Here is a 26,050-nt window from a genome sequence, read left to right on the forward strand (position 1 = left end):
AAAATATCCGAATCTTTTTATTGCCAAGTATGATTGCGCATACAGGAAATTGCCTTGGTTTCGTTCATTGGTGCACTGAACATAAAACAACAATATAAAAACAGCAGTATAAAAACAACGTATACACATAAAACAACAATATAGAAACAAAAATATAAAAACAACAATATAAAAACAGCAATATAAAAACAGCAATATAAAAAAAAATTTATAAACATAAACTACAATATAGAACAGCAATATAAAAACAACATATACACATAAAACAATATAAAAACAGCAATATAAAAACAACATATACACATAAAACACAACATATACACATAAAACGTATAATATGACAGCAAAGAAAGACCATACATGTAGTTGAGCAAAACTATTAAATGGATTCAGAAAATGGGAAAAATTTAGAGAACCTAATTAATAGAGCTAAAGAGACCTTTTTGTTAGCCTTGTCAGCCTGGAGATGCTCAGTGTTATAATTGTATCACAGTTCGTGGGAGCCTTGTAAACTACTTAGTGACAATTGATTCTCGTTGCATAACAAGCTGCAAGCATTTGTTATACCTGCACGAATAACAAATGACAAACGAGTTGAATATGTGCAGTTAATACAATTCACGTTAGGTGTGCAGTGTTTCTTCAGATGGCCCTGAAGAAATATCGAGCTTCACACATCTGTTCTGTCAATATCTCCTCTCCAATATCTGCCAGTCTGATCGAAGTTATATAAGTAGAGTTTGCTCTTAGGTTTATGTTACTCGTGTAGGTGTGTTTCAAACGTAAAAGTTTCATAACCACCTACGAATATGTTTTTTTCAAAACGTTGATCTCAGAGCTCCACTGTCTGAGCCCACGTTGGTGGCTCGGCGGTCACGTGGGGAGCAGCAGCACACGCCTCCTTGTTGACTGTGTCGCTGACTGTGTGTGGATGACGCACTGAGGCTCAGCGCGAAGATGGCTCCCTTCCCGGACGAGGTGGATGTTTTCACTGGCCCCCACTGGCGAATGAAGCAGCTGGTGGGCTTATACTGCGAAAAGGTGAGTCCAAACGACCGTCCGTGCGTAACTTGCAGTTTTAGGGCGGGATAAATGACGCGTGTGGCCCACGGTCCAGTGAACGCCACATAGCGCGCTAGCGAGCTAGCTTGGCTACTTGGGAAGCGTCGGTGTCTCCGTGGTCAGACTCGTGAACGTCAAGTCAGCGTTGCACAGATACTTCCACTCAGCCAGCACTGTGGGACCTGTTTCCGATTATCCTGCTCAAACTCAAAACAAAACATCCCCTCCCTACTCAGATAGGACATGCTAACAGCTTTAGCTAGCTCGACTCACTTGCAGGGTAGCTTGTTATGCAACGAGAATCAAGTGTCACTAAGTAGTTTACAAGGCTCCCACGAACTGTGATACAAATATAACACTGAGCATCTCAAGGCTGACAAGGCCAACAAAAAGGTCTCTTTACCAAAACCGTCTAAGGCACTGCGTGTTTTCTAACGTAATCTGGAGCCAACTGCTGTAACGTCACTTTACAGTTTCTGCCGTAAAGACGCTCACTGCAGCTGTTCTTTCTCAGGGCTTCTACCGCACCTACCATTTTTCGAGATCTACCGCAACCAGCAGAAGTTCTAGCGCTGTTATTTGTCCAGGAATCTTGGCTGACAGTTTTGTTTGTTTTTCCACAGCTGTCAAAGACCAACTTTTCCAACAACAATGACTTCCGCTCGTTTCTCCAGTCCCTCTGCGCCACCTTCAAGGAGTTCAAGATGCATGAGCAAATCGAGAACGAGTACATTATCAACTTGTTGCAACAACGCTGCTGCACTGTGTACAATGTGCACTCTGACAACAAACTCTCAGAGATGTTGACCCTCTTTGAAAAGGGACTACACAATGTTAAGGTAAATAGGGATCAATATTTTTGATTGATTTGCTTTTGACTGGGCTCAGCAGAAACATACTAGGCTTTACTTAAGAGGGTCATATGTGAGTTGTGCATAACACATCTTATACTTGTTGCTCAATGGTAGGGTAGAACACTGTCATTAGAATAACTACCATGTGAGCCAGACAACAGTTGTAGACATCAAAATTGTTATTTTTCGCGTGTACATGCTAATTGTAAGGACAGGTAATCGTAGTGTATCTCTTTTAAAATGTAATTTATTTCTAAGCTTTTTGACAATTTGCTGCATCCAACCAGGTTTTTGTGTCAAATCTATTGGGTTACGAATTAAGACTTTGCTTATTAAGAATATGGCAAAATTAAGAAAGAAGTAGTCTGAATTGTTTAAGGGAGGGATGGTTTTATTTGTGATCTGCTTAACAGAGTGCAAGACTTATTGTTCTCTCTCTAGCCACAAGCCACCCAAAAACATGGGCTCACCAGGATGATGCAATTGTGTAATCCGTTCTGCCCTAGTCAGTTTGGAAAACAGACAGCAGCATTCTTCTGCTTTGGGTTGAGAAAAATGTTTTTTGTAAATTTTCGATGATGTCATATTGAACATCCTCACTTGATTAAGAGACTCTTAAGTATATTAGCGCAGAGAAGATTATACAACATAATTTCAATATTGAATAATCCTACTGGGAAATATGGATGACCACACATTTGCTTATAAAGAGAATAAAAATACCTAATAGTACATATAGTAGATTCGATTGTAAAGACGGATTATTATACATTGTAGATGTGGCTGTAAAGATGTCTGAACTTGTATGCTCCTCACTGATTTCCTTGTATTAATGATTGTTCTGTGTTTTAGAGTGAATATGAGCAGCTTAACTATGTCCAGCAGCTGAAGGAGAGACTAGAAGCTTTCACACAGGACTTTCTGCCCCACATGAAGGAAGAAGAAGAGGTACAAGATGATTGCTTATCTCTGTTTTTAATAAAACCTTTTTGATTAGTTGAGAAAGGATGGATATGACTAAACTGTGGTCATGAACAACAAAGGAAAGAACAGATAAACAAACTAGAAAATACCTCCCTAGAAAATTGTAATGTGTGCAGCGTGCTTCCTGCCGGGTCCAGAGACTGTTTCAGTTGGAGACCGAGAGAGACACAGACTGGCTCGTTTAAGAGAAAGAGAGAGAGAGTGAGAGAATGAGATACTGAGCGGGTCTACTGGCCCGCTTGAAAAAGGTGAAATCTTTCACCATTGAAACTTTCTAAGATAAAAGTTCTTCCCGCTTTTTTTTCACAATTTCGGGCAAACCTTTTGGCGAAAGTCTTAGAAAAGTCATAGCCCACTATTCCTGAACGATTTATTTATTTTGCATGTGTGACGACAAACCGAGGAGAAGTAGCGGGACAAAATGTATGACAAAAGAACGAAAAATAAGAAGTATCGGGAATAATAATATATGTGCATGCATTGCATTATGGCACACATAATTAATGGAAACTCATTTTAAATACTTTTGTTCATAGCTCAGCAATTTGCAGTGTTTGTAACTGCTTGTAAACTGAAGAGATTGCTTACAGGTGTTTCAGCCTATGCTTATGGAGTACTTCACCTATGAGGAGCTCAAAGACATCAAGAAGCAGGTGATAGCACAACACTGCAACCAACATCAATGGGACTGTGCCGCTGAGGTACTGAAGGGCTTCACTTTGTGGAGCCAGGCGGAGGAGCTGCAAAAGGCCTTTAAATATGCGGACCATGAGAAGACAGATTACGGTTAGTGGGTATATTCATATATGTTGAAACTGTTGTGTCTCAAACCTGATTTGAGGTTCTTTCTCCTTTTGCCAGTTTGTCCTGAAAGTCAAATTTTGGTACATACAAAAGTTATTCAAATGCAAATAATATTGTTGTATCAAAAAATCGAAACCAGTTTTATACTTGATCAAGTAAAAATACCAACAGAGCTGAATCCAACTTGTAAAATCTAAAGATCAGTTTTGTTATATCATTTAAAGCTGCTTATTTGTAGCATTTGTAATATTTTGGTTATTTGGTCTGACCAACACAGCTTTTAGTTGCTGATGAGTATTCAAGTGTTCTAGTACACCATGACATTGTCAGTGAGCCAACTTACACAATAGGGTTTAGTGGTGTTTGGTTTTTTTCTGATCACGTGCCTAATCTAAACTTTTAAAATGATTCCAGAACCAGATACTTGTTTTGATTTATGTTGAGAGAGGCTTTTTAGTAAATTGTAAATTAATTTTTTTTAAGCAGGACAGTGTTTGACTTTCCAAGTCATTACCTTTGAAAAAGATCCATGTCATACTTTTGGTATATGACTGACAAGCCAAGCTCTTTGTCCTCTTTCTCAGAACTGGAAAAGAAAAAGGATTCTTCAACCCACATCTCCCAGCTCCCTACAGAAATTATGCTGAGGCTGTTCCATTATTTGGGTCCTCAAGATCTGTGTCGCTGTAGTCAAGTGTGCAGCTCCTGGTCAGAGCTTGCTAAGACCGGCTCTCTGTGGAGGCACCTCTATCCTGTGCGCTGGGCCAGAGGTAAACTGCTGAAAGCTGGCAAATACCTTTGATGTATTCAGTTGAATATGTTGTAGTAGTACACTGCTGTTAAATGTGTGTGTCTGAAATGTAGTTGATAATTACTGTGGTCCACCAGGGGAGCTGTACCAGGAGCCCGATGACGAGTGGGTGAAGAGTCGGCAGAATGAGGGTCGGGCTTATCAGGAATATGATGAGGATGCTGATGTTGATGAGTCTGGTAAGATTTTTTCTTCACACCTCTGTTAGTGACTAAAATAACAAAACATTACATTACAATTCATTTAGCTGACGCTTTTATACAAAGTGACTTACAATAAGTGCATTAAACAAGAGGTATAAACCCAGAAAAGCAAGATTCGAGTAAGTACAATTATTACATATTGCATGTTCTCATAATATTGTGCAGCCTTAGTTCACATGATTTTGTTGTGACTCCCGTCACCTTTATCTACCCTCTATGAGTTTGCACTAAAGTGAGAAAGGTGCTGCCTTTATACCTCAGGTTCCACTCTGACATAAAGGTAGTAAACAGACTTTTTTCCATTTTACCAAGACAACCCTTAGAAATGGACATTGTCATGTTGTTGTTTATGTCTTGTCAGATGTGTCGGACCACTCAGTAGGCTCTCTGGCAATTAACAATGCTCGGCGGGAGAAGAAGCTTCTGAATGGGATTATCCAGAATCTACTGCCAGCTGTGGGCCCATCTGTCAAGTCTATTGTCCTGGCATACAGTTCTACAGTCTCGAGTAAAATGGTATATCATTTGTTTATTTTTTTCACTCTTAATTGTCGAGTACGTGAATATGAAAAAGTGTTAGACAGAACTATAACATAAAAGATTTAATTAATGTTGACAACATTTTTGTCTTTTTCCAGGTCCGTCAAATCCTCAGTCTTTGCCCCAATATTATTCATCTGGATCTGACTCAGACTGATGTTACAGATTTCGCATTTGACAGGTAAATGTAAACAATCAGTGATTTCTGATTATGCTATGGTATCATTTACAAAGTTTATATACTAGGGCCACCATTGATGAAGCCCTAAATTTGCTGAGTGCCAACCCTGTTCAGATTTCTTATGTGCAGGAAACTTAGTACTCACTATGTGTTCCTTGGATCCTCCTTCTTACAGCTGGTCATCTGTTGGAGCTTGTCTCTCTCTGGAGCACCTGGATTTGTCGGGATGTGAGAAGATCACAGATCACACCCTGAAGAAATTGTCTTTTGGGCTTGGCGACCTCACGTCTTCGACCTGCTTTGACAAGCGTGGAGATCGACGAGCCAAGCTCCTGAAAAGCTCCACAGTACCCATCACACTCATGGATGAGAGAGACCTTCATCCAGTGGGACGGAAGCGACAGGCCATCATTTTCAAGCAGGGGACTGGTCGTTGGGGGACTGCCCGCAGGCCCGCACAAGTTTGGGTACTGGACTCCTCAGACCTTGCTGATATCGAAGACGCTGCAGAATGGAGCGGTCGTGGTGGAACGTCTCTTCCGGATGCAGAAAACTTCGTTGAGACGCAGCTTTTGGGAACCTCGTGTTCCTGCAGGAAGAGCAGGGGACGCGGGCACAGGACAAATGCCTCCTTTTTACATCAGCAATATTCCATGACTGGGGAAATGTTCTGTGGTCACTCCACCTGCTGCACTAGCGACATGGCCCTCAGGACTTTTATTGGGCCCCAGTGCGAGTCAGGGACCACCAGAAACATCACTGCAGAATTTCGGACTAAGTGCTCCTCATTTGAGGGCCTGCAGTGTGTGGAGCCTGAAAGCAGGACTGACCAATCAGAGACAAAACGCTCACTGAGATTCCTCAGTCTCTCTGGATGTTACCAGGTCACAGATTTGGGCTTGAGGTAAGGACCATGCATTACTGTTTTGCAAACACACCAAAAAATCTCACTTCCTTCATACTTAAAATTGCCTGATCTTTCCAAGCTAATGTGGGTTTATTTGGAGGTTAGTTTCTTCAGAGTGTAGTAATTCAGTGGCAATTAAAAACAGATAATTGTGCATGAATGTTGTCATTTGGGAATGGACACATGGCCACTTAGCTTGGTAAACTTTCTCTATGCAACCCTTCACACATACACAATTTGTGTGAGATGCAGCGTGACATAATCACAAATTAGAGCCCGACAGATTTTTGAGCCTTGATGCCAATACCAATATAATGGAGTGAAACATTTCTGATACCTATTATTGGCTAATAATTCCCAAGATGTTTATATCACACCCTTATGTAAATTCTTTGTAATTGAAGCTTTTAAACCTTATGATAAATAACAACATATTAAAAGAAAACACAAACACAACCAAATATTTTTTTTTTCATTTCCGAACTTCTCATTGAAAATGTTTGCATTGTTTGCTCTGTACAAATATTGTTAATATAATTGTCGGCACATATTAGCAAGCATCACAGATTGCTTGTGAAAGACAGATATTTGCCAACTCAAAGTGGTTCAGCTCTTGTCAAAATGCTCATCTAGGAACATCTCAATTAGTTGACACCTTAGCTCACGTTATTAGAGAGAGGCAGGCTTTGCAATTGAGACATGATTATCAGTTTTTATGCACTGTAATGAGGTTACATTGTGCTGTGTGTGTGTGATTCAGGGCTCTGTCTCAGCGTGGAGGGCTTCCTGTTCTGGAGCATCTCAACTTGTCCGGCTGCCTCTTCATAACTGAGGTGGGGCTGCAGGAGCTGGTGTCTGCCTGTCCTTCTCTTAATGATGAACACTTCTATTACTGCGACAACATTAACGGTAACACAAGTCAAACACAAATTCACACATGCTCATAATCTAGTATGGTATTGTGTTCATGTGTAAATATATAAATTAGTGAATAGAAATGATATGTGAGGTATTGCACTGTGGCAACTGTAACACACATTACTAACCCCACTTGCATAGCATGTGCCCTAGTGTAAGTAACCATTGCTGCTGCGGTGGAAGGTAAGTGGGTATTGCAGTAGCCAGTATGATTTCTTCAGCATTGTGTGCCACATGTCTACTTCATTTATATGATAAATTGAGAATTTGAGAATATTGAGGATGTGAGGATGCTTGTAAGCTTTATCACGTTGGCATGCAGTTGAGTAAGATAATTACTTTGTGGTGTTTCTCTTCAGGTCCCCACGCAGACACGGCCAGCGGCTGCCAGAACCTACAGTGCGGCTTCAGAGCTTGCTGTCGCTCTGGAGAGTGATCCTGCCTGGCTATGCTCTCCTCAAATGTCAACGTCTCCTTTTTATCGCACTTTATCCTGGGAAAACCATTTGCTGTATTTTGTGTCACTTAAAAAATGTTTGGGATGAAACTGTAATTTTGCTCCTGTTTTTTTCCATTTCCATCTATATTAAATGGAAACAATCTTTTGGAAAAGGAAACTTATGATAAAGGAATTTAGGGCATTTGCAAATGTACATCCTGTTTCCTTTTTTTTGGTTTTTGAAAAGTAAAAAGTATAGAAACAAACACAAAGTACCAAGTGTTTGCTGTATTTAAAGTATTTCCACAAAATGATTTGGATTCATGCTTCTTCCTTCTCCCACAGTTAAAACTGGTAGTTGTCATGTCTGTCTACACGGAGGAGGCAGAACATTGTGATCACAGTTGAAGCAAATACTAAAACACTGATTATCTTGTACCATTGGCACACATATTAGCAGATATTAGTACAATATAGTCAGCTATCCTACTCCTTCACTTTTTGCATTTATTGTCTAAGCTGTTACAAATCCTTCAAGTCAAATTCTGTGGCTACTTTAGATGAGTTTTTTTACATTTCATTTAGCTGACGCTTTTATCCAAAGCGACTTACAATAAGTGCGTTCAATCCAGAGGGTACAAACCAAGAAAAAAAGGCAAGACTACAAAGTGCTATAAGTAAGTGCCATTTAAGTGCTACTAAATTGTTAATTTCAAAATTGTATTCAAGGTATAGTCCAGGGCTAGGCAACCTATACTATCGAAAGAGCCATTTTGCCCCCTCTTCCCTCAAATTAAATCTGTCTGGAGCCGCAAACCATATTTTATAACACAGGTTATTAAGTTATATATATAGTTATACAATATATATAAAAACTAGTTTGTTGCATTTATTAAATTATAGAACGAAAAATTAAATACTGTTGAAATTTAACTGCTATTTTTACCTGTTACAAAAAAGGAAAACACCAAACTCATCTGTATGCTTACTTTGAAATAAATGAAACACAGTACTGGGCTTTTTTTGCTCATCTCCAGCTTGGTACTTTTCAGCAGATGCTGTGTGCTTCCTCGCGAAATGTCTTTAAACATATCAAGCATACAGGTAAACCTGCATCGTTGGCAGTGAAAGCAAATTATTCTGTCCACGCAGAATTAAACTCTGTTTACCTCCAAGACTTTTCTATTTGGGGATCTGTCCCTGGTTAGTTTACCGAGGCCGGGGATCGGACACTATGGATTAGCGACCTGCAGGGAAGAGAGCCGAGACGTAATAGGATGTGACGCATATTTTAGTTGACGTAATATTAAAACAAAACTTGAGAGCAGCTCAGAATGGAGGCGGACACAGAAACTGAAGCTCGGTACAAACCAAATGCAGCTTCTGCTCTGATCAAGAAGCTGCGGCGCTGATCTCTGATCAGCTGTGACCAGAGAAACTCGGTGTTTTCACTGTTTCAACTGTTAAGAAGCAGCCGGTCAGTCACTGAGAGAGGCTGCTTCACGTGAAGTGAGCGGGGCGGTGGGGGAGCCCCGGGGCCTGTGTCTGCGTCCGCTATCTGGGAGCGCGCACACACACACATTCACACATTCATACATTCCGATATAGGGCCGGCCCTGGCAATGTTGGCGCCCTAGGCAAGATTTCAAATTGCAGCCAGCAGGGGGCAGCCTCAGGACGTGTTTTGTATATTCGTGCAGTAGTGAGTTCTCACCTGGTCTGTGCATGACGTGGAAGCTGAACTTGAACGAGGACATCTAGAGGGGGACAGAGAAACAGCCTACCCTCAAAGTAAAAGTTCAGGAGGCCGGAGGTTTGATTTGATTAATGAGTGATGAGTGACCCGTACTCCTTGTGCTAGTTGATGGGAACAATATGTCATTTATATCAATATAATCGAATAACTGAATATAAACTAGAAGGTTTTGCATGAATTCTCTGAATTATATTAAATTAAATGTGTCCCACACTGTGATTCATGTAAGGTGTGAGAAGCCAAGTTTGGAAAACTACTGGGTTCTTCTCTAACAATAGGTTTTTAAAGCATGTTAAATCATCCAGTATCTAAAATCCCAAAATATAAAAGTAACTTTTAAGTAAGGCTGTCAAATATTTGTAGTAATTGCAAAATTATTTAATTATTTATAAAGTGTTTATCAAAGCAGCATAGAATGACACAGACAGACACACAATGTATTACGCTTTCATTTCAGTGGTTCTCAAAGTGGGGGTGCGCCCCCGGACACTCTCCAGGGGGGGCGCAATGTCACAGACAAAAAGTAAAGACAGACGACCTGTCACTGGTTAGTGCAAGCTCCCTCAGTGGTGAAATGCTAGGGGCTGGACTAGCACAAACAAATCAAATACTGTTTAGTTCCTGATCCACCATCAAAAGAGGAGTGTTATCATTTCAACGCGAGTTGCACGTACGCTTCCGAGTATAAAAGTAACTGCAGGCGTGGTCAGCGCTCACCCTCACTGAGACGACACCCTGCAGAGTTTGTGCGATTGCTCTTGTTTCCTCTTCAGAATGTGCAAAGATAGGCCTATTGGAAGGATAAAGCTGTTGAGCAAAGGAAGCGAACTGCCACATCACAACAAGCTGCACCAGCTTGATCTATTTCTTGACACGGATGGGCTTCTCAAGGTGGGAGGAAGACTCTGCCATTCAACTTTCTCTGACTCGTTCAAGCACCCAATTGTCATTCCGAAAGAGCATTATGTGACATCACTGATAATAGCTCATAGCCACGAAAGAGTAAAGCATCAGGGAAAAGGTTTCACGATGAACGACATCAGGCCCAGTGGCTATTGGATTCCTAGTATGAGTAGAGCAGTTTCCGCGTTCTTCTGTCAATTTGTGACTTGTCTCAGACTCAGGAGACCGCCAGAGACCCAAAGAATGAGTGACCTATCTGTGGAACGTGTAGAGCAGGCAGGACCTGTATAGAGCAAAAAGATAGCTATGTGTGCAGTTTCTAGCAGAGCAGTTCTAGAGTTGCTGGAGACACAAATATCTTCACAACATCATTACAAGACAGCGTTGACACACTCCAACAAGAAATCTATAAGTTGGCGATATTGTGATGGACGTTGATGTATTGTTGCCCAGAGGTGAATGGAGACTTGCCAGGGTTTCGTAGACAGTCAGTGGTAAAGATGGGCTTGTGAGGAAGGTCAAAATCTCACTGGGTGGGGTAGTATGGTTCTCAGCAACATCAAGCTCTTCTATTAAGTTAGTTGGAGTTTCATCCAACAATACCGCAGTTTTTAATGAAGAAAATCCCCACATCCGAGTCTTCTGGACTGAGATGTGGATAAAAAAAATTATTTAACTCTTGATCTTAAAGCAGTTATTGGACATTTCTAAAAATTCACGCTCTAAAAATGCACTTTGCTGCCCTCCTTGGCTGGGCTGGCAGTGCTGCTGGAGGAGTCCTCGTTCAGGGACATTTGAAGGATCACCTGGGCTCCATATCCTCCATCGTCAGAGCTCTGATCCTGGCAGATGTCCATCAGATGCTCACATGACTTCACACTGGAAGACAAATTAAACTGCTGAGCCAAACATCTTAATCACCTTATATCTCTTATATTTTCCACACATGTCCAACAGCACAGACTTACTATAGGCTGTTTTTGAATGAGCCTTGAAAGTGGCTCATCGTGATGAACGGATGCTGGAGAATTCTGTCGGGGGTAATTCTTTTATACTGATTGGTCATCAGCATCTGTGTCATTAGGTCGATAAAGCACTACAGGTCACAATATTCAGCATGGGCGTCTTCTACACAGACGGGAGGATTCCCCTTTGACAAGATGAGGAAAACCAACATGTTAGATGTCCTCGTGTTTGGATTATGAAGACGTTGTGCTGTTATAAATGCATCCATTCACGGGACACCAGTGTCGTTCTTAGGTGATTATCTTTTGGCAAAAATTGAATTTAAAATTATGCTAGTGATGTTTTCACTAGTGTGTTTCATCTAAATTGTACGTATTGTTGTTTTCTTTACCCTAGAATGAGCCCTTTATATTTAAATACTATATATTTACATCTGGAACGGGTCCTCTCTACGAAGGCCGCCATGTTTTCAACTGTAGCCCAGACTGGACAAAGTAAACACCTTTTGAGTTTTTAATCACAACTGAAGCCAATCACAGGTTCTCTTTCATGTTTGAAAGGGTAAGGTGAAGTGAGGTATTCAGCTGCAAGATGAAACTTTACCACTAGATGTCACTGAATTCTACATACTGAACCTTTTATACCATTACGTTAAGGCAAGTCTAAAAGCAGTAGGTTGTGGGCTGGGCTAATCAGAAAATCGGTTTCACAACAAAAGGTGAAAAAAATTTGGGAAGACCAGGCTAATTTACAAAGCAATGTGCTCCAATTTGCCAATGATACGTTTAGTCAAGCCCCCTGCTAATGTGATATCCCCCTTCTTGGGAGACTCGGGTAAATTTAATATACATGTAAGCTTATTCAAAAGCCATCTTCCTGGGAAGGTGGATTCTGAGTTTTACCCTGTTATCTGTTTTCACACACAAACACACAAACACACACTAGTAGTTTGCTTTCTCAGTGATTCTCTAACGTGTACACACATCCTCACCCCACATGAACACGCACACTGCTGCCAGAAGTGTCAAGATGATGGACCAGCCCATGAGCCTCTCTGATATAAGCTGCTGTGTCCCACAATGCACTGCAGTGAGTCATTTTTAATTTGTACCGAATCAAGTTGTTGTTAATGAAGAAAGCTTGTACAACTAAAGTTAATTTATGACTTTAGTTTACAGGTCAGGACGGACTCTAGAACTCTAGAAATCCGGAGACATTCACACGCCAATAGTGAAGCCCGCTTTGCAGGCGTCAAACATACAATATATATAGGAGTTGCCTACGCCCATGGCAACATCCCACATCCCATGGTTGAGAGGTGCATGACTACATCTGTTTGAACACATAAAATGTAAATGTAAGGATGAATTCATATCAGCATGCCTCGTGCTTAATAGAAGAAAACCCATTTTCTACACTCATCCATTACGGGGTCAAAGATCATTCCCTAGGGGAGAGACCTAACAAGAAATGCATAGAAGAACTACTGAGAGTCTAAAGATGGGGGCCTCATGCTTAAACATGTGATTTCTGGTTCATACTAAGGTTAAAAGTAGCAGAATATACTACAATATGTTGATGCTATTTTCAGTAAAAGAGTCTGATTCAACCTCTGGACTAAATTCAAGCTGACATTAATGTAGCTACTGATCCAACTCAATGTTTTACCAGAGTCAGAAGATGACAACTGTGGTGAACTAAACGACAATCGTGATGGGAGACACTTCATCATCCATCTACCATGAACATTGATTCACTTATTTTATACCTACCTACATAAAAGAATCAAAGAATCAAAGGATCAGAGGATCAAAGGATCATAGTAATAATAACAATAAATAATCCTTACAATTTCAATAGGGCCTCACTGTCTGTCAGTGCCTGTCAGTGCTCGGGCCCTTAAACCATTTCACTATGTTTTCAGACCCTTTACTAAGCATGAGGATGAGTTACTGTTGCACAACACTCCAGATAATGTCCTGAAATTATTGAGAGGGGCCTGTATTTAAGATACAAGAATGCAAATCTCAGAGTCTCGTGACTTTATATGAAGTTTCTCCTGCCAGCCCCCTGGTAAAAAAAAGGCGGATAATGTAAATGACCCGATGTGAAAATATAGCAGGATATTACCGCGTGCAATTAGGCTGTTTTAAGATGCTTTTGACGTAGTGCATGCAAAACTTGAAAAATAAAATAAAGCACGTAGAAGACACTGTTGAATTTGGGAAGACAGAAATTCGAGAGCTTCTGGTGATACTATCGATGCAGGTGACTATGTGCTGTAACATGCTGTAATCGTCGCAGCCCAATTAGTTGCTGTGTTCAAGATGGAATGGAAAGCCAAACAATCCAAAATGTGTGCATTTGTAACGAGCAAACTTTGTAAATGATAAGTTGACAAAACGTTGATGAATGCAGTTAAAGCTCGAATATCTACTCATGTGTTTGTTTACCAAAAAACCAGTGAAGGAACAAAATGTAGTAATTGTTCTAATTTGATGAAAGATAAGTCAGAAAAGTGCAATCTAAATATTTTATTTTTATCAACTTGACAAAACAAGGACCTTTGGTAGGATATTTTAAGTTGTAAGAAAGTCCCCCTGGGTTTATAAAAGTGGTTCTAGTTTATAAGACCTTGAGGCAGTGGGTAAGATGTCATATGGCTTAAATACATATAAAATTGACATCTGAGATCGTACGTCATTAATGCATTGCAAGTGTTGTTTGCGCATTAAAAATTCACCTTCATTTGTTATGCTTTCCATATCCCAACACTGTATACTTGTCGTAACGTGTCAGTAAGCCGACAACAGCACCCAATCTCAAGTCTTATCTCATTTCAGTTAAATCAAAGTTTTGTCTCATGAAAACATACAGGGTGATGGGTTGAGGTACTTAGGGGAAAAGTAACATATGTAATATCTGTCAGTGGCCCGCTGTTAGTGAAAGAACACATCATAGATAGTCTTTAAGGCCTTGCTCCTTTGAAACATCTTCTCTAATGCTATCAAAAGTTTTCATGAATTAGTTTTTCCTATTTCTGGAAAATCTGAGTTAACTTGCTCAACCACTTCCATTGAATCTCAGGCAATTCTTTGAGGGAACAAGCACGGATCTGTGGGTAAAAAGCAAAAAAAGGCTTCACTTAATGCTGTTATTCAAATAAACACAAACACACACAAACACACACACACAAACACATATATATATATATATATATATATATATTTATATATATTTATATATATATATATCAAAATCTAATTGGCCTCTTATTGAGCAAATACATCCTGCTTTTGCCATATTCACAAAATTCTATGACATGTAAATATTTAAAGGGCTGACCGGAACCATCTTATAAGGGACCTCCCTCCTGAGCCGTTGCAATCGCTTCAACTCCAACACTTCATCAGTCACAAAGTAAAATTCCTCCTGTAGCTGCTCTAGTCGGAAGCACTCAGGAGCATGCACCTCTTCACTTCTGGCCATCTGGTGAATCACAGATACAAAGAAAGAATGTTTTTGTCACAAAAAATGATCAAGTTGAATTCTCCAGGATCGTTGAGATGTTTGAACAGCTCTTTGTTGTGGCACCCACTTTTAGCAGCTGCATGATAGAAGCATTTTTGGGGTCATTGGGGTCCAGAGGTGACTGTTTGGCCCACTCAACAGTTTTTTTCATGTCATCGAGTTCACGTCCCCAAATAGATGTTACAGCATCCACACAGCGCAGGCCACTAAGACAAAGACAAAGAAAGTGACAGTGAAAAAGCTGCTCAAAGCTATAATGTGCATGGGGAGTTTGCTACATAGAGAAGATACAGTGTTTAAAGACAGATTTTAATAACCTAATGGGTATTTAACTGTTATAGCCCATAAACTTCAGACTGCAAACACAATACACAACTATGGACTATTTCCTTCCGCATATTATGAGTCACTGCATGATGAATGAGCTTTCAGAATCATTTATGAGCTTTTGTTATCAAATATACGGACACATCGGAAAGTCAGATAAACACAGAAGCTCGTCAGAAACTTGCTGGATTAAATTTGACATAACATTAAATACAGACTCAAGTCGCTATGTTTACATGATGCTGACATAATCCGGAAACCACTGGCAAGCTGGAGAGTAGGAAAGAATAAAACATGCATGACCACCAATACTGCTTTTGAAGTGATATTACCTGTGTATACCAGGTTGTTGAGACACTGGAGGGGCGAGTGGTACATCATCCTCACCAATACCCCAGGAAACACAACAGAACAGTTTACCAGAGGTCAGCAGGGTCTGTCTGTTACTGCCAACAGCCTCGAAGGACAAGGGGACATCTGACAGGCCAGACAGATGAGAGACAAGGTATAGATAAGTGATGTGTTACTGAAATAAAAGGGACTTTTCACATCTGAACTGGTGTCAAATGGAGACATTTACCACTTCCAACTCCTTCATGGTCAATCATCAATCTCTGGTTGCTGCTGAACACAAATTCCTCAAGAGGGACACTGCCCGTTAAGGCAGAAGACTCTGGCACTGGGACTAACACTTGAGTCAGGAGGGAACACGATAATCCGATATTTTCAAAGACCTGCAATGTGATGCTTTGAGGAGAGTTAACTATCTTGAGATTAAAGATCTGACCAAAGTGAACTCTGAAATCAGTGTCCAGGAAGCGGCTGTCAGTTCGGGAAACTCCTTTGTCATTGTAAAGGATCTTGATGATAATTGAGTGCCTCTCAACATCCTGTCTACGAGCTACTTCCACCCTACATCAAAGAAAAAAACAAAACTCATCATAAATTGAACAATAAATTTAAGTTAAAAGTTAAAATCTTCTGTAAGAAACCCAGACTTTCTCCATGATTGTGCACGTACCTGGGGCAGAGGTCATTGGCCGTGATGTTTCCAGATGCATGCAGCTCAGGAATCAGGATCGACTCTCCTGGTTTCCTGCGTATCCTGAAAGCTTTCTCTCTGACTTGCTGCTCTATAGTGTCAAAGTCTGGCCTCTCGGGAGGCTCTGGCTTTGGACAATCTTCTTCCTCAGGTCCTTCTGATTCACTCAACTCCTGCTCTTCATCTTCTTCTGTGTCATCCTGTAACTGGCCCTTCTTCTTCTTTTTTCTCTTCTTCTTTTTGTCTTTCTGCAAACAAAGAGGTATAAGTGTTGGTATCACTATATTTTCATATTTACACAGTCAACAAGGCCATGCAGATTTTTTTCAATAAGCGTAAGAAAAACATAAACAGAGGTTATTTGTACAGTAGAATACATTATGTTCAGATGTCCCTAACCAATCCATGCAGATAAATATTTAATAGTTAGGCACCTGTTTTCTTCTTGAGAGCTTCCACTCTGAAAGCTCTTTCTTGTACTCTGCCAGCTTTCGTTGGTAGTCCTCCTCACTCTCAGCCTCCAGTTCCACAACTTCTGCAGAGATTTCCTCCTCATACACCTGCTGATCTGAAGCCTGGTCTACATTCTCTCTGGAGCAGATGTGGAAAACACAGAACATTAGTCACAGGATTACAAGAATCGGTGGTTAACAAGATAAAAGATACATTATCCAGTAGGCATTTGTAGGGGAGGGGTCGTGAATATTGGAATCACATTGTATTTGGTATAAATTTAAGAGAAGTACTTTCTGAGGAAGAGCTTGTAGGGTGTGTTGTTGAACTTCTGGAACTCTCTCAGGGCCTTGATCTCCTTCCACACTTTAATTATGTTCTTCAGCAGAGTCCGGTCTTTCTCCTGCTCGCTGTCTCGTAGCTGCCGAGTATTTCTATGGTATTAAGAGGGACAAACATGCAGCAGGAATATTGATAGTCATAGTGAATAAAGTAAAGTAGAGATAGATGTCTGGACAGGACACAGATGGGAGAGACAAGATCTGGGAAACTCACCGAACCTCCAGACTGTAATCAGATATCCTCTGCTGCATGGCCTGAGTGAGACTCTGGCTGTCGTGGATCTCAAGGATATTCCGCAGTGCGATCCTCAACCCATTCAACTGCAGTGGACAGAAAACACGAAACACACATACGTTATATTGATAGTTGTAAGTGTACTACAGAATGTAAAGACATTTTATAATATCGGTGACGTTACTTTCATATTTACAAGCAGCATATGGAGTTTACCTTGTCACTCAAGTGTCCTGTCAGGTTATTGCACTGCCTGGTGAGGTACTGGTCGTACAGCTGAGCTAGCCGGGCTCCCAAGACATGTTCGCGACTGAAGAGTGGGTGATGGGAGAAGATCAGCCCAGAAACATCCACATCAAGTTGGTAGTCCCCCTCAGGATCCAATGTATCATCAGTGCACTGGTTTTCATATGTGGACCTTGTTGCCTGGAGGATTGAAAAAAATCATCCATCATCAAACAACACAACCAATTTTAGGGTACGACCTTGGGCTTTAGGAAACTGTAATTAAAATGTTTAACCATTCTATTAGATTTATTAAACCAAACAAATAAACAGCCGGTTAATAATCAAAATAATCGTTAGCCGCATACACACTTTTGTTTATTGTAATACTTGAAATATAAAGCAATGGAAATGCATTTTGCTTTAAATTTGGCTAATGGATGTGGTGTTCAAAGTGGGCATGCGTCTGACCTTCCTGTAAACAGTTTGCAGAGCAGGGTCCAGGTCCTCCTCCATGTGGAAGAGAGGGGGTCTTGTGGATGATTCCTTAACGGGGTCCGACAGAGCCAGGATCCTGCCATCATCTCCAATCCACTTCTTTCCCTTATAAATTATAATAAATAAATGAATAATAGATATGTTTCAGAAATTCCTGTACTGTTTAGAGCCAGTGACATTGTTGAACTGTCTACTAGATTACCTCTTCCATTTTTAAAATGCGGTTCTCCAGAATGTTCTCATTAGTCTTGGACATAGGGGGCCTTTTTCCCACATACAGACCGTCATCCTCGAGATAAAGGGGCCTCATGTTTTCAGGCAGTTTAAGGAAGCCTGGCACTTTGACAGCAATAAAACATAAAATATAGTTATTATCCTGCAAAGAATATCAATAAGTACCATTGGGTTCTTAAGAGATGTGGGTGTTTATCAGGTGGTCCTGTGCGTTAGAGTACCTGGTCGAGAACTTGGTGTAAAGAGAAGCTTTCTTTCTCTCTGGATACGTTTTTCATGGCTGACGTACTCTGCTTTCCTCACTTCCAGGAAGTCTTGGGATGACTTTTTAATGAATAATAAATCTTCCTCCGGCACAAGTTTCTGACCTCTAGACTGGAACAAAAGAGGACATTCATTATGCATCAACACTTAAATCAAGGATTTGCACGTTTTTATCAACAAGTGGTTTTGTAAGTGGTATATTTCAAGTTCTTATTCAAAGACAAAAGCTGGGTAGTGTGGAAAATAATAAAATTGGAATTACGATGGCTGATCTCAGTCTTTCTTCCAAGTGTCGTTTGATAGACTTATCTAAACGCTCAGAGCCAGTAGTTGGTTGCATTCCTGAGGAGAGACCAAAGAGAAGGAAGCACATCATAAAAGGCACAGAACATGAGGAAAACTATTTTGTATAGCATATGTTATCCAATCTATGTACTGAGGGATGTAATATCTTACACCTGATGTTGATCTAACATGCTTGATCAGCATCTCAGATTAGCTTACTTTTTCTTTTACAAGATATTTTCAGATTTTAAGTGTTATTTCGTTTTGTGGTTGCATTGTGAGAAGTGTAGTTCTATTGAGGCATCTCCATGAACTTAAAAATTAAGACTCAGAGAAGTCTAAGAAGTATAAGAGGGGACACAGATTCAGGCACCAACCTTTCCAAGAACGAGCTGGAGGTCTGGAACCAACCACTGGCTCTGCTGATTCCTCATTTTCACTGTGGTGCTGGATGCTGGATATCTCTTCCTCATCATCATCAGGGTCCTGGACTGAATACTGCTCAAGCAGCTAATATTTAGCAAGAAATGCAGAGGTGATTCGCACCTCTACTGTTTGACCTCATAAATGGAGACAGATTCAGGATAGGAGAATTGAGAGAGTGCCAGAACAGTACTTACCAATATCTTCCGCCTCTGTATCTCCTCTTTGAATCTGCATTTCAGTATCTCCGCCGGATTTTCCCTTCTGTCTCGACATTCCTGGTGTAGCACAAGCACACACACAGTAAAGGAAAACAGCAACAACAGAATTGCAGACACTAACTCTACCTACATCCAAATGTGTATTAACACAGATAGCTAGAAGAGGGTTAGTTTGCATGGAGGAAGATGGAGGGGGTTGTTGTGTCAGATAGGCCTCACATACTGTACAAGAGGTCAGCTACAGCCTACTGTCTACTGCAGGAAGAAACACTCACCAACTTTCATCAAGGTTTGCTGTTCCCCCTCACTCAACTTGGTAGACAGAACCAACATTTTTCTGGACTAAAATTGAAAGGTGAAAATGTATTGTGAATACTGATTTGCTGAATGAAGTTGAAAATGTATGAAGACTAAAGGTGAGGCCAAGATGAAACGAATGTGGGGATGTTGAGTTGAAATGTGATGCTAATTTGGTGGGTAAAGTCAAGGTTGCAGTGACATCACAAGACACTGCCTTGCAAAAACAATATTTAAACGAGTGTTTCTGGGATTTTTATCCTTTAAATTTCACCCACATAGGAAGCCACCTCTTCAATAGTATAAACATCAGCAGTACGGCCATGTTGTGCAGCTGCATGTCGAGGAATTAGAATATGTAATAAATGTGGGGGTGAACATGAGATTTTTGATTGTAAAGAAAGGGTGGTCAAGTGTGGCAGTTGTGGAGGAGGACATATTGCTGGGAGTCGTGTTTTGATGGAAGGAGATCGAGAAGTTGTAAATAACAGGGAGAAAGTCGACCTATTGTCAGGAGTTTGGTGAGGAGAGGAACCATGCTTGAGCAAGAAGTAAACAATGATAGTAGTGATGGTATAAATGTTTTATTTTTATAGAACAAGAGCTGCAACTTGCAATAAGACGAGGGTGTGATTCCACCCCTGGGAGAGATGGTCAAAATCATGGAGGTATTAGAATTAGAAGAGATGAGATGTTGTCTCTTCCTCCCATGTCATCCCGCTGACATCAAGACGATGGTCAAACTCCATTGTAGCATTTTCCTTCCCCTGCTATGTAAGTGACTAGCCTTCTAAGTCAACATTCACTTTCCCTCAGTGTCTTGTTCTGAGTCTTTTGTGACTTGCTTCCCTGCTCTGTCTCTCTCCTCATTGACTCCTCTCTGACTTACCCTTTTCATAGCCTTTGCATTCACCGTCTTGTGATCTCCCCTCTGGTGTAATGTCATTTTCTTCATTAATCCTCAGACTGGCAACTCCAAGTTTAACGTGCATTAAAAAAAGACTTGACTGTTGTTGCTTTTGATGGAGGAAAAACAAAGGAGTGTGAGGATATTCCATCCAAAGGAAAAATAGATCTTCAAAGCTTTGACACTTGAATGACACCACAGGAGCAGCATAGAGGCATTTTCAGTTTTTTTCTGTTGTATCTTTACGTTTAAAGAATCGCTCACCATTTACTTAAATTGGATTGTATTTGGCAGAATGGTCTTTCAGCTCACATAAAGATGAAATGTTTAGTTTTTTCACTGTCTATTTGCCAATATTGAATAATAGGATTATGAGACTGTAAAATTCAAGAAATGTCCCCAGCACTGCTTGTTCGATGTGTAGTGCTGTCCATGGTGCTGATGCAACTGTCAGGATGTGGCAGTTTTTATTCACTAATAACTGACTAAAGGCCACTGACTGTTTGTGAATAAATTGTAGGGTATAATAGACCACATGACTTACTTACATACTCGTCATTCTTACCAATAATAGGCCACTATCAGGTCCCATTCATATCTACTGAGACAAATTTCAAGTTTTATATTTAAAAACATGATTTTGGTGTCAAAAGATGTTAAAAAGGTTCTGGATGCTGTGTCAACGTAGGCATGACAACACACAACAGACACGTCAACATTGCTGTGATGTTTGGGCTAGCATTAGGTGCATTACCGCCACCTTCTGGACAGGAGTGTGGTTCAGCACGGTTGATAAATATAATTGGGTTAAATTCTTCTTCTAATTCCCGTGTTTTCCAGTCAACCCTGTATTATACGTCAGCTGGCATTTCCCTAATACCCAGTGTCAAGTCCTCTGGAGTGTCCCTCGGAGTTCCTGGGTCTGGTGCTGGTGCATTGTCTTCCAGTCATACTTCAAACATTTGAGCCACAGAGGGAGAGAGAACTTGTTGCATGCGTGTTCTGGGCTCAAACAATAAACCGTGTCCAATGATTTGTATACCTTTGAGAACCAATTTATTTACATCACAACAATGTTAGTGTTGTTCATCATCATCATCATCATCATTGTTCTATTCACCTTGGCACATAAGAACCAGTGCATATTCCAGTTCATCAGAGACCAGTGGCTCTAAGCAAATTTAAACACAATACAACCACACACCACTCTGACCCAGTACAATAACAGTTTACTTCCCCAGCACACAGGGGAGGCCGGCTGCTCCTCATCTGGAGCTGAGCCACGTGCACTTCCTTTGAAACTGCTCCTTCCAGTGTTCAAATAATAAACTACACGTGGTCCCCCGGGGCGGCTGCAGAAACATAACATCAAACAAAAGCTATATTATGGCTCCATCACTTTACAACAGCATTACTCCCTGGATCCTCCATATGCATGCTCTCCAGCACATCCTCCACGTCCCTGCCCCCCCCCCTGCACACAGCAGCAGTAGTTTAATCTGCAGTAGGTGTTCAGTCAGTGATGTTCTGAACTCAAATCCACCAGTCATTGCTACAAGATATACAGCAGAGTGTTTAATAGCAGCTGGAGTTACAGAAGTGAAGCATTTTGAATATGCATTTTGTAATTTCTCTAAAGTGATATATTAACAATGATCGATTTTCAAATCTTATGCAGTCAGTGATGATCTTAACTCAAACCCACCAGTTTTTAGCAGAAGTTATGCAGCGAAGTGTTTTTAAGGCAGCCAGAGTTTCAGACTTGAATCCCAACCCCCCCCCCCTCACATTTGAATGCTTTTGTATTTATTTTTGAAAGCCGGGTGTCGCTAACTCTGCAGGTCAGGTCGCTCCGGACACTTTCACTTCTTCTAAAAGCTGGAACATGCGACCACCGGCCATGTGGAGTCGGCTGGGTTGAGCGCAGAGGAGCGGCTGGCCGATAACAGAGTGTGGACTTCAGCCTGAATACACACACACACACACACACATACACACACACACGGTCCACAGTGACAGGGTCAGGGGAGAAGGCGGAAGAAGAAGCTCGCAGTGCGACAGTCGTCAAGCGGTGTCGGAGCGCAGCAGCGAGTGGTACATGATGGCTACCCACACAGCCAGGAGGGCAGGCTGGCTGTGAGCTCACCTCGAGCCGCGACCACTTTCCTTCTTGTCGGTGAAAACAGGTACGTGTAGCCCCCCCTCGGTGCGGCTCCTTGCACCCGACCCCCCACACACGCCATGCTAACTGCTAACTGACAACGCTAGCCGAGCAGCTAGCACGCCTCGCCCGTGTTGGCGAACGAGGCACACGGAGATTCTCCTAAAGAAAAATGTTGTGGTCGAAGTGCTGTGGTTTACAGCCACACCCGCTGATGTCGAAACGGGGAGTTTTTATGAAACCAAGCCCGTGAAAGGACTTCTCTCGTAAACACGCTGCTAGTAACAATGTCCTGTGGCACTTCCTGCATTCCTGAGTATTGAAGTAAGGACATTTACACAGTGGCTTGTCTCCTCAGTCACCTGTGTGTGTTGTGTGTGTGGGAGCAGCCAACAGCGACTGTAGATGAACCTGCTGTTATTCTGATGGAGTCTAACCTCACATTAAATGATGGCTTTTCCGTTTGTAATATCACCTGTGGAGACGGTAGGTCATTACTGGTGTGATGGTGGTGGTGATGGTGTTGATGGTAGCAGCTTGTACATTCTTGTCTTCCTCTCTCTCTCAGGTGTCTGGGCTGCAGAGAGGTGCACTGTGGGTAATCAGCTTCACTGTTCAGTGGTCAATGTGACGGACCGCACCAACGACACATCCAGCCTCACTATGGGTCAGGACAGGGGCAAGTTTGACTTCTACATCGGCCTGGGGTTGGCCGTCAGTTCCAGCATATTCATCGGAGGCAGCTTCATCCTCAAGAAGAAGGGGCTGCTGCGGCTGGCGAGGAAGGGGTCCATGCGGGCGGGTACGGACCCTTTTCTGATCGGTTTTAAGTAACATGACAGATAACCTGACACCAGGGAACACGTTAAACCTGGTCGGCTGCGATCGGGCACTCCCTGATGCAGTTGAGCAACACTGAAAGGCAGCTAAGAGGTCAAACCAGTGGTGGCAGATTAAAATACAAGATGACATTTCAGGCCCGCCCGGTTCTTTCAGCATGTGAAGAGTGTGTGTGTGCATGTGAGCAAACAAGACAGTCTTAAAACCTGGTAATCATTAACCTCATTACTCTTTCCCTTGACCTTTAACTCGTATCCCCTGCAGCTGTCAGGTGTACATAATTCATGGTGTTTAAATTTGCTATAATATGTCTTTGTCTCCTCTCCAGGCCAGGGGGGTCATGCATATCTAAAAGAGTGGCTATGGTGGGCTGGTTTATTATCAAGTAAGTGACGACACTGGATTTAAATATTCAAAGGTTAAGTTGTGTGCGCATGACAAGTTTGGAGCAGAATTTAAGTTTGTTGACAACATTGTTCAGACTTGTAAGTTTGAGCTATTTATTGAAACATTTCACTGAAACACCGTGGAGAACCCTTACACCTAACCTTGATGTCTAAAAATACCAAACCAAGTTTAACTTGGATTGTCAACCTCCTGCAAATTACCACACCCTGCTTGCATGCAAATCTTTCTTTGTACTGAATATAGCTTCAACACACGTTAAGCTTGTGTGTTCAGTAGAGTAAACCTCAGGCAGTATTTCAGTGTCTGCCTTCATTACGACATAGTGATCCTTCTCATATTCACCTGGATGTGTGTTGATCCCTGGCAGTGGGGGCCGGTGAAGCTGCCAACTTTGCAGCCTACGCCTTCGCTCCTGCGACTCTGGTGACGCCACTGGGAGCCCTCAGTGTGCTTGTGAGGTACGGACGATTCACTGCAATAACCATGTCTGACCACTTCACATTTTTTTCCTTTCCTTGGGTTTGTGTAGTGGAGTCATTGTGACTGACTGTATATTATCATATTGCAGTGCGGTGCTGTCATCCTACTTCCTCACGGAACGGCTCAACCTGCATGGGAAGCTCGGCTGCCTGCTCAGCATCCTGGGCTCCACCACCATGGTGATTCATGCGCCGCAGGAGGAAGAGATCAACAGCCTTGAGGACATGGCCAAGAAGCTGGTTGACCCAGGTAGAGTACAAGTTGTGCTTCAGAGGTCCTGTCCATGTGTTTCAAATGAGTTTTGCCTCTTTCCCTCACTTTAGCACATTTAAACACTAAAGCAAATATTCAAGTGAAAATAAAATATTGTTTTTGAATTTATCCAAGGTAAATAGTTGGGAATGGCAAAAAAAAAAAAGTTTAAGACTTAAAATAAATTATTTGTCCAGATGTATATTATCATTCATTTAATCTAACTTTCCTTTTTTTCTCCAGCCTTTTTTATCTTTGCAACTCTTGTCATCATCGTTGCGGTCATCTTCATATTTGTTGTGAGTCCACGCCACGGGCAGACCAATATCCTGGTGTATATCACCATCTGCTCGGTTATCGGGGCACTATCAGTATCCTGTGTCAAAGGACTGGGCATCGCCATAAAGGAAGCGATCGCTGGGAAACCTGTTGCCGGAAACCCGCTAGCCTGGTTCCTGCTCCTGAGTCTGGTGGCCTGTGTGAGCACGCAGATCAACTACCTCAACAAGGCTCTGGACATATTCAACACGTCCCTGGTGACGCCCATCTATTACGTGTTCTTCACCATGTCCGTGCTAACCTGCTCCGCCATTCTTTTCAAGGAGTGGGAGCACATGGGCACAGGCGACGTGATCGGCACCCTCAGTGGCTTCCTCACGATCGTCGTGGGGATCTTCCTGCTCCATGCCTTCAAAGACATCAACGTCAGCCTGGCTACTCTCGCTGTGACAATGAGGAAGGAAGAGAAGGCCTTTCCTGCAGCCAATGGCTTGGCCTCCCACAGCACCTATGAACTGCTACATAATGAGTCCACTGAGGGCGCGGAGGACAGAGAAATGGGTTTGCCTTTTGAAAGTGTCTCTAGAAGAAACGGGGCAATGACTTCCTCGTTGGATCACTGAGAAACTTCTGTTTCTCCTGTCACCCGACAGACCAGTAATGGCGTTGTTGCCGTGTATGTGAACAATAAGACAATCAACTGTTTGTGAAGAGTGACTTGGACGGACCAGTGGATTGTATTTATTGTTTAATTTGCCTTACTTTTCTCCGAATATGACAATGCTCATATTCAGTTGCAGTTAGAACTTAATTTCATTCCTCTGTAGCATTGTAAATATGAGTTTTTTTTAAAAGAAATGTTTGTTATATTTACATGCATATCCATGCAATGACTTACTTTCTATAAATCAAAGAAAAGTTTTAATATATCTTCTACAGGAACCCCTTCGGACAAGGACTATATTAAAAAGGACACCAACTATGATTTGGGTTTGTCGTGATACTTGAAAGTAACAATA

The 26,050-nt window shown here is 41.6% G+C and overlaps 2 protein-coding genes across 3 annotated transcripts; both read left to right on the plus strand.

Moving 5' to 3' along the window:
- Positions 1 to 880: 880 nt before the first annotated feature.
- Positions 881 to 8,017, plus strand: fbxl5 (F-box and leucine-rich repeat protein 5). Its single transcript, XM_062395445.1, has 11 exons — positions 881 to 1,041; positions 1,686 to 1,901; positions 2,769 to 2,864; positions 3,491 to 3,686; positions 4,289 to 4,474; positions 4,593 to 4,694; positions 5,080 to 5,234; positions 5,357 to 5,439; positions 5,615 to 6,343; positions 7,107 to 7,255; positions 7,624 to 8,017. Exons 1-11 carry the CDS (start codon positions 958 to 960, stop codon positions 7,698 to 7,700), a joined length of 2,073 nt encoding a protein of 690 aa, XP_062251429.1. The 5' UTR covers positions 881 to 957; the 3' UTR covers positions 7,701 to 8,017.
- A 14,587-nt stretch (positions 8,018 to 22,604) lies between these two features.
- Positions 22,605 to 26,016, plus strand: nipa2 (NIPA magnesium transporter 2). Of its 2 annotated transcripts, none has more exons than XM_062394827.1 (6): positions 22,605 to 22,797; positions 23,341 to 23,574; positions 23,941 to 23,997; positions 24,388 to 24,478; positions 24,589 to 24,749; positions 24,996 to 26,016. In XM_062394827.1, exons 2-6 carry the CDS (start codon positions 23,436 to 23,438, stop codon positions 25,652 to 25,654), a joined length of 1,107 nt encoding a protein of 368 aa, XP_062250811.1. In that variant the 5' UTR covers positions 22,605 to 22,797; positions 23,341 to 23,435; the 3' UTR covers positions 25,655 to 26,016. The 2 variants fall into 2 exon arrangements, with proteins under 2 accessions (XP_062250811.1, XP_062250810.1); XM_062394826.1 differs by lacking the exon at positions 22,605 to 22,797 and adding an exon at positions 22,910 to 23,258.
- The last annotated feature ends 34 nt before the right edge of the window (positions 26,017 to 26,050 follow it).

This window comes from Platichthys flesus, chromosome 9, assembly GCF_949316205.1.
Source record: "Platichthys flesus chromosome 9, fPlaFle2.1, whole genome shotgun sequence".
NCBI lineage: Eukaryota > Metazoa > Chordata > Actinopteri > Pleuronectiformes > Pleuronectidae > Platichthys > Platichthys flesus.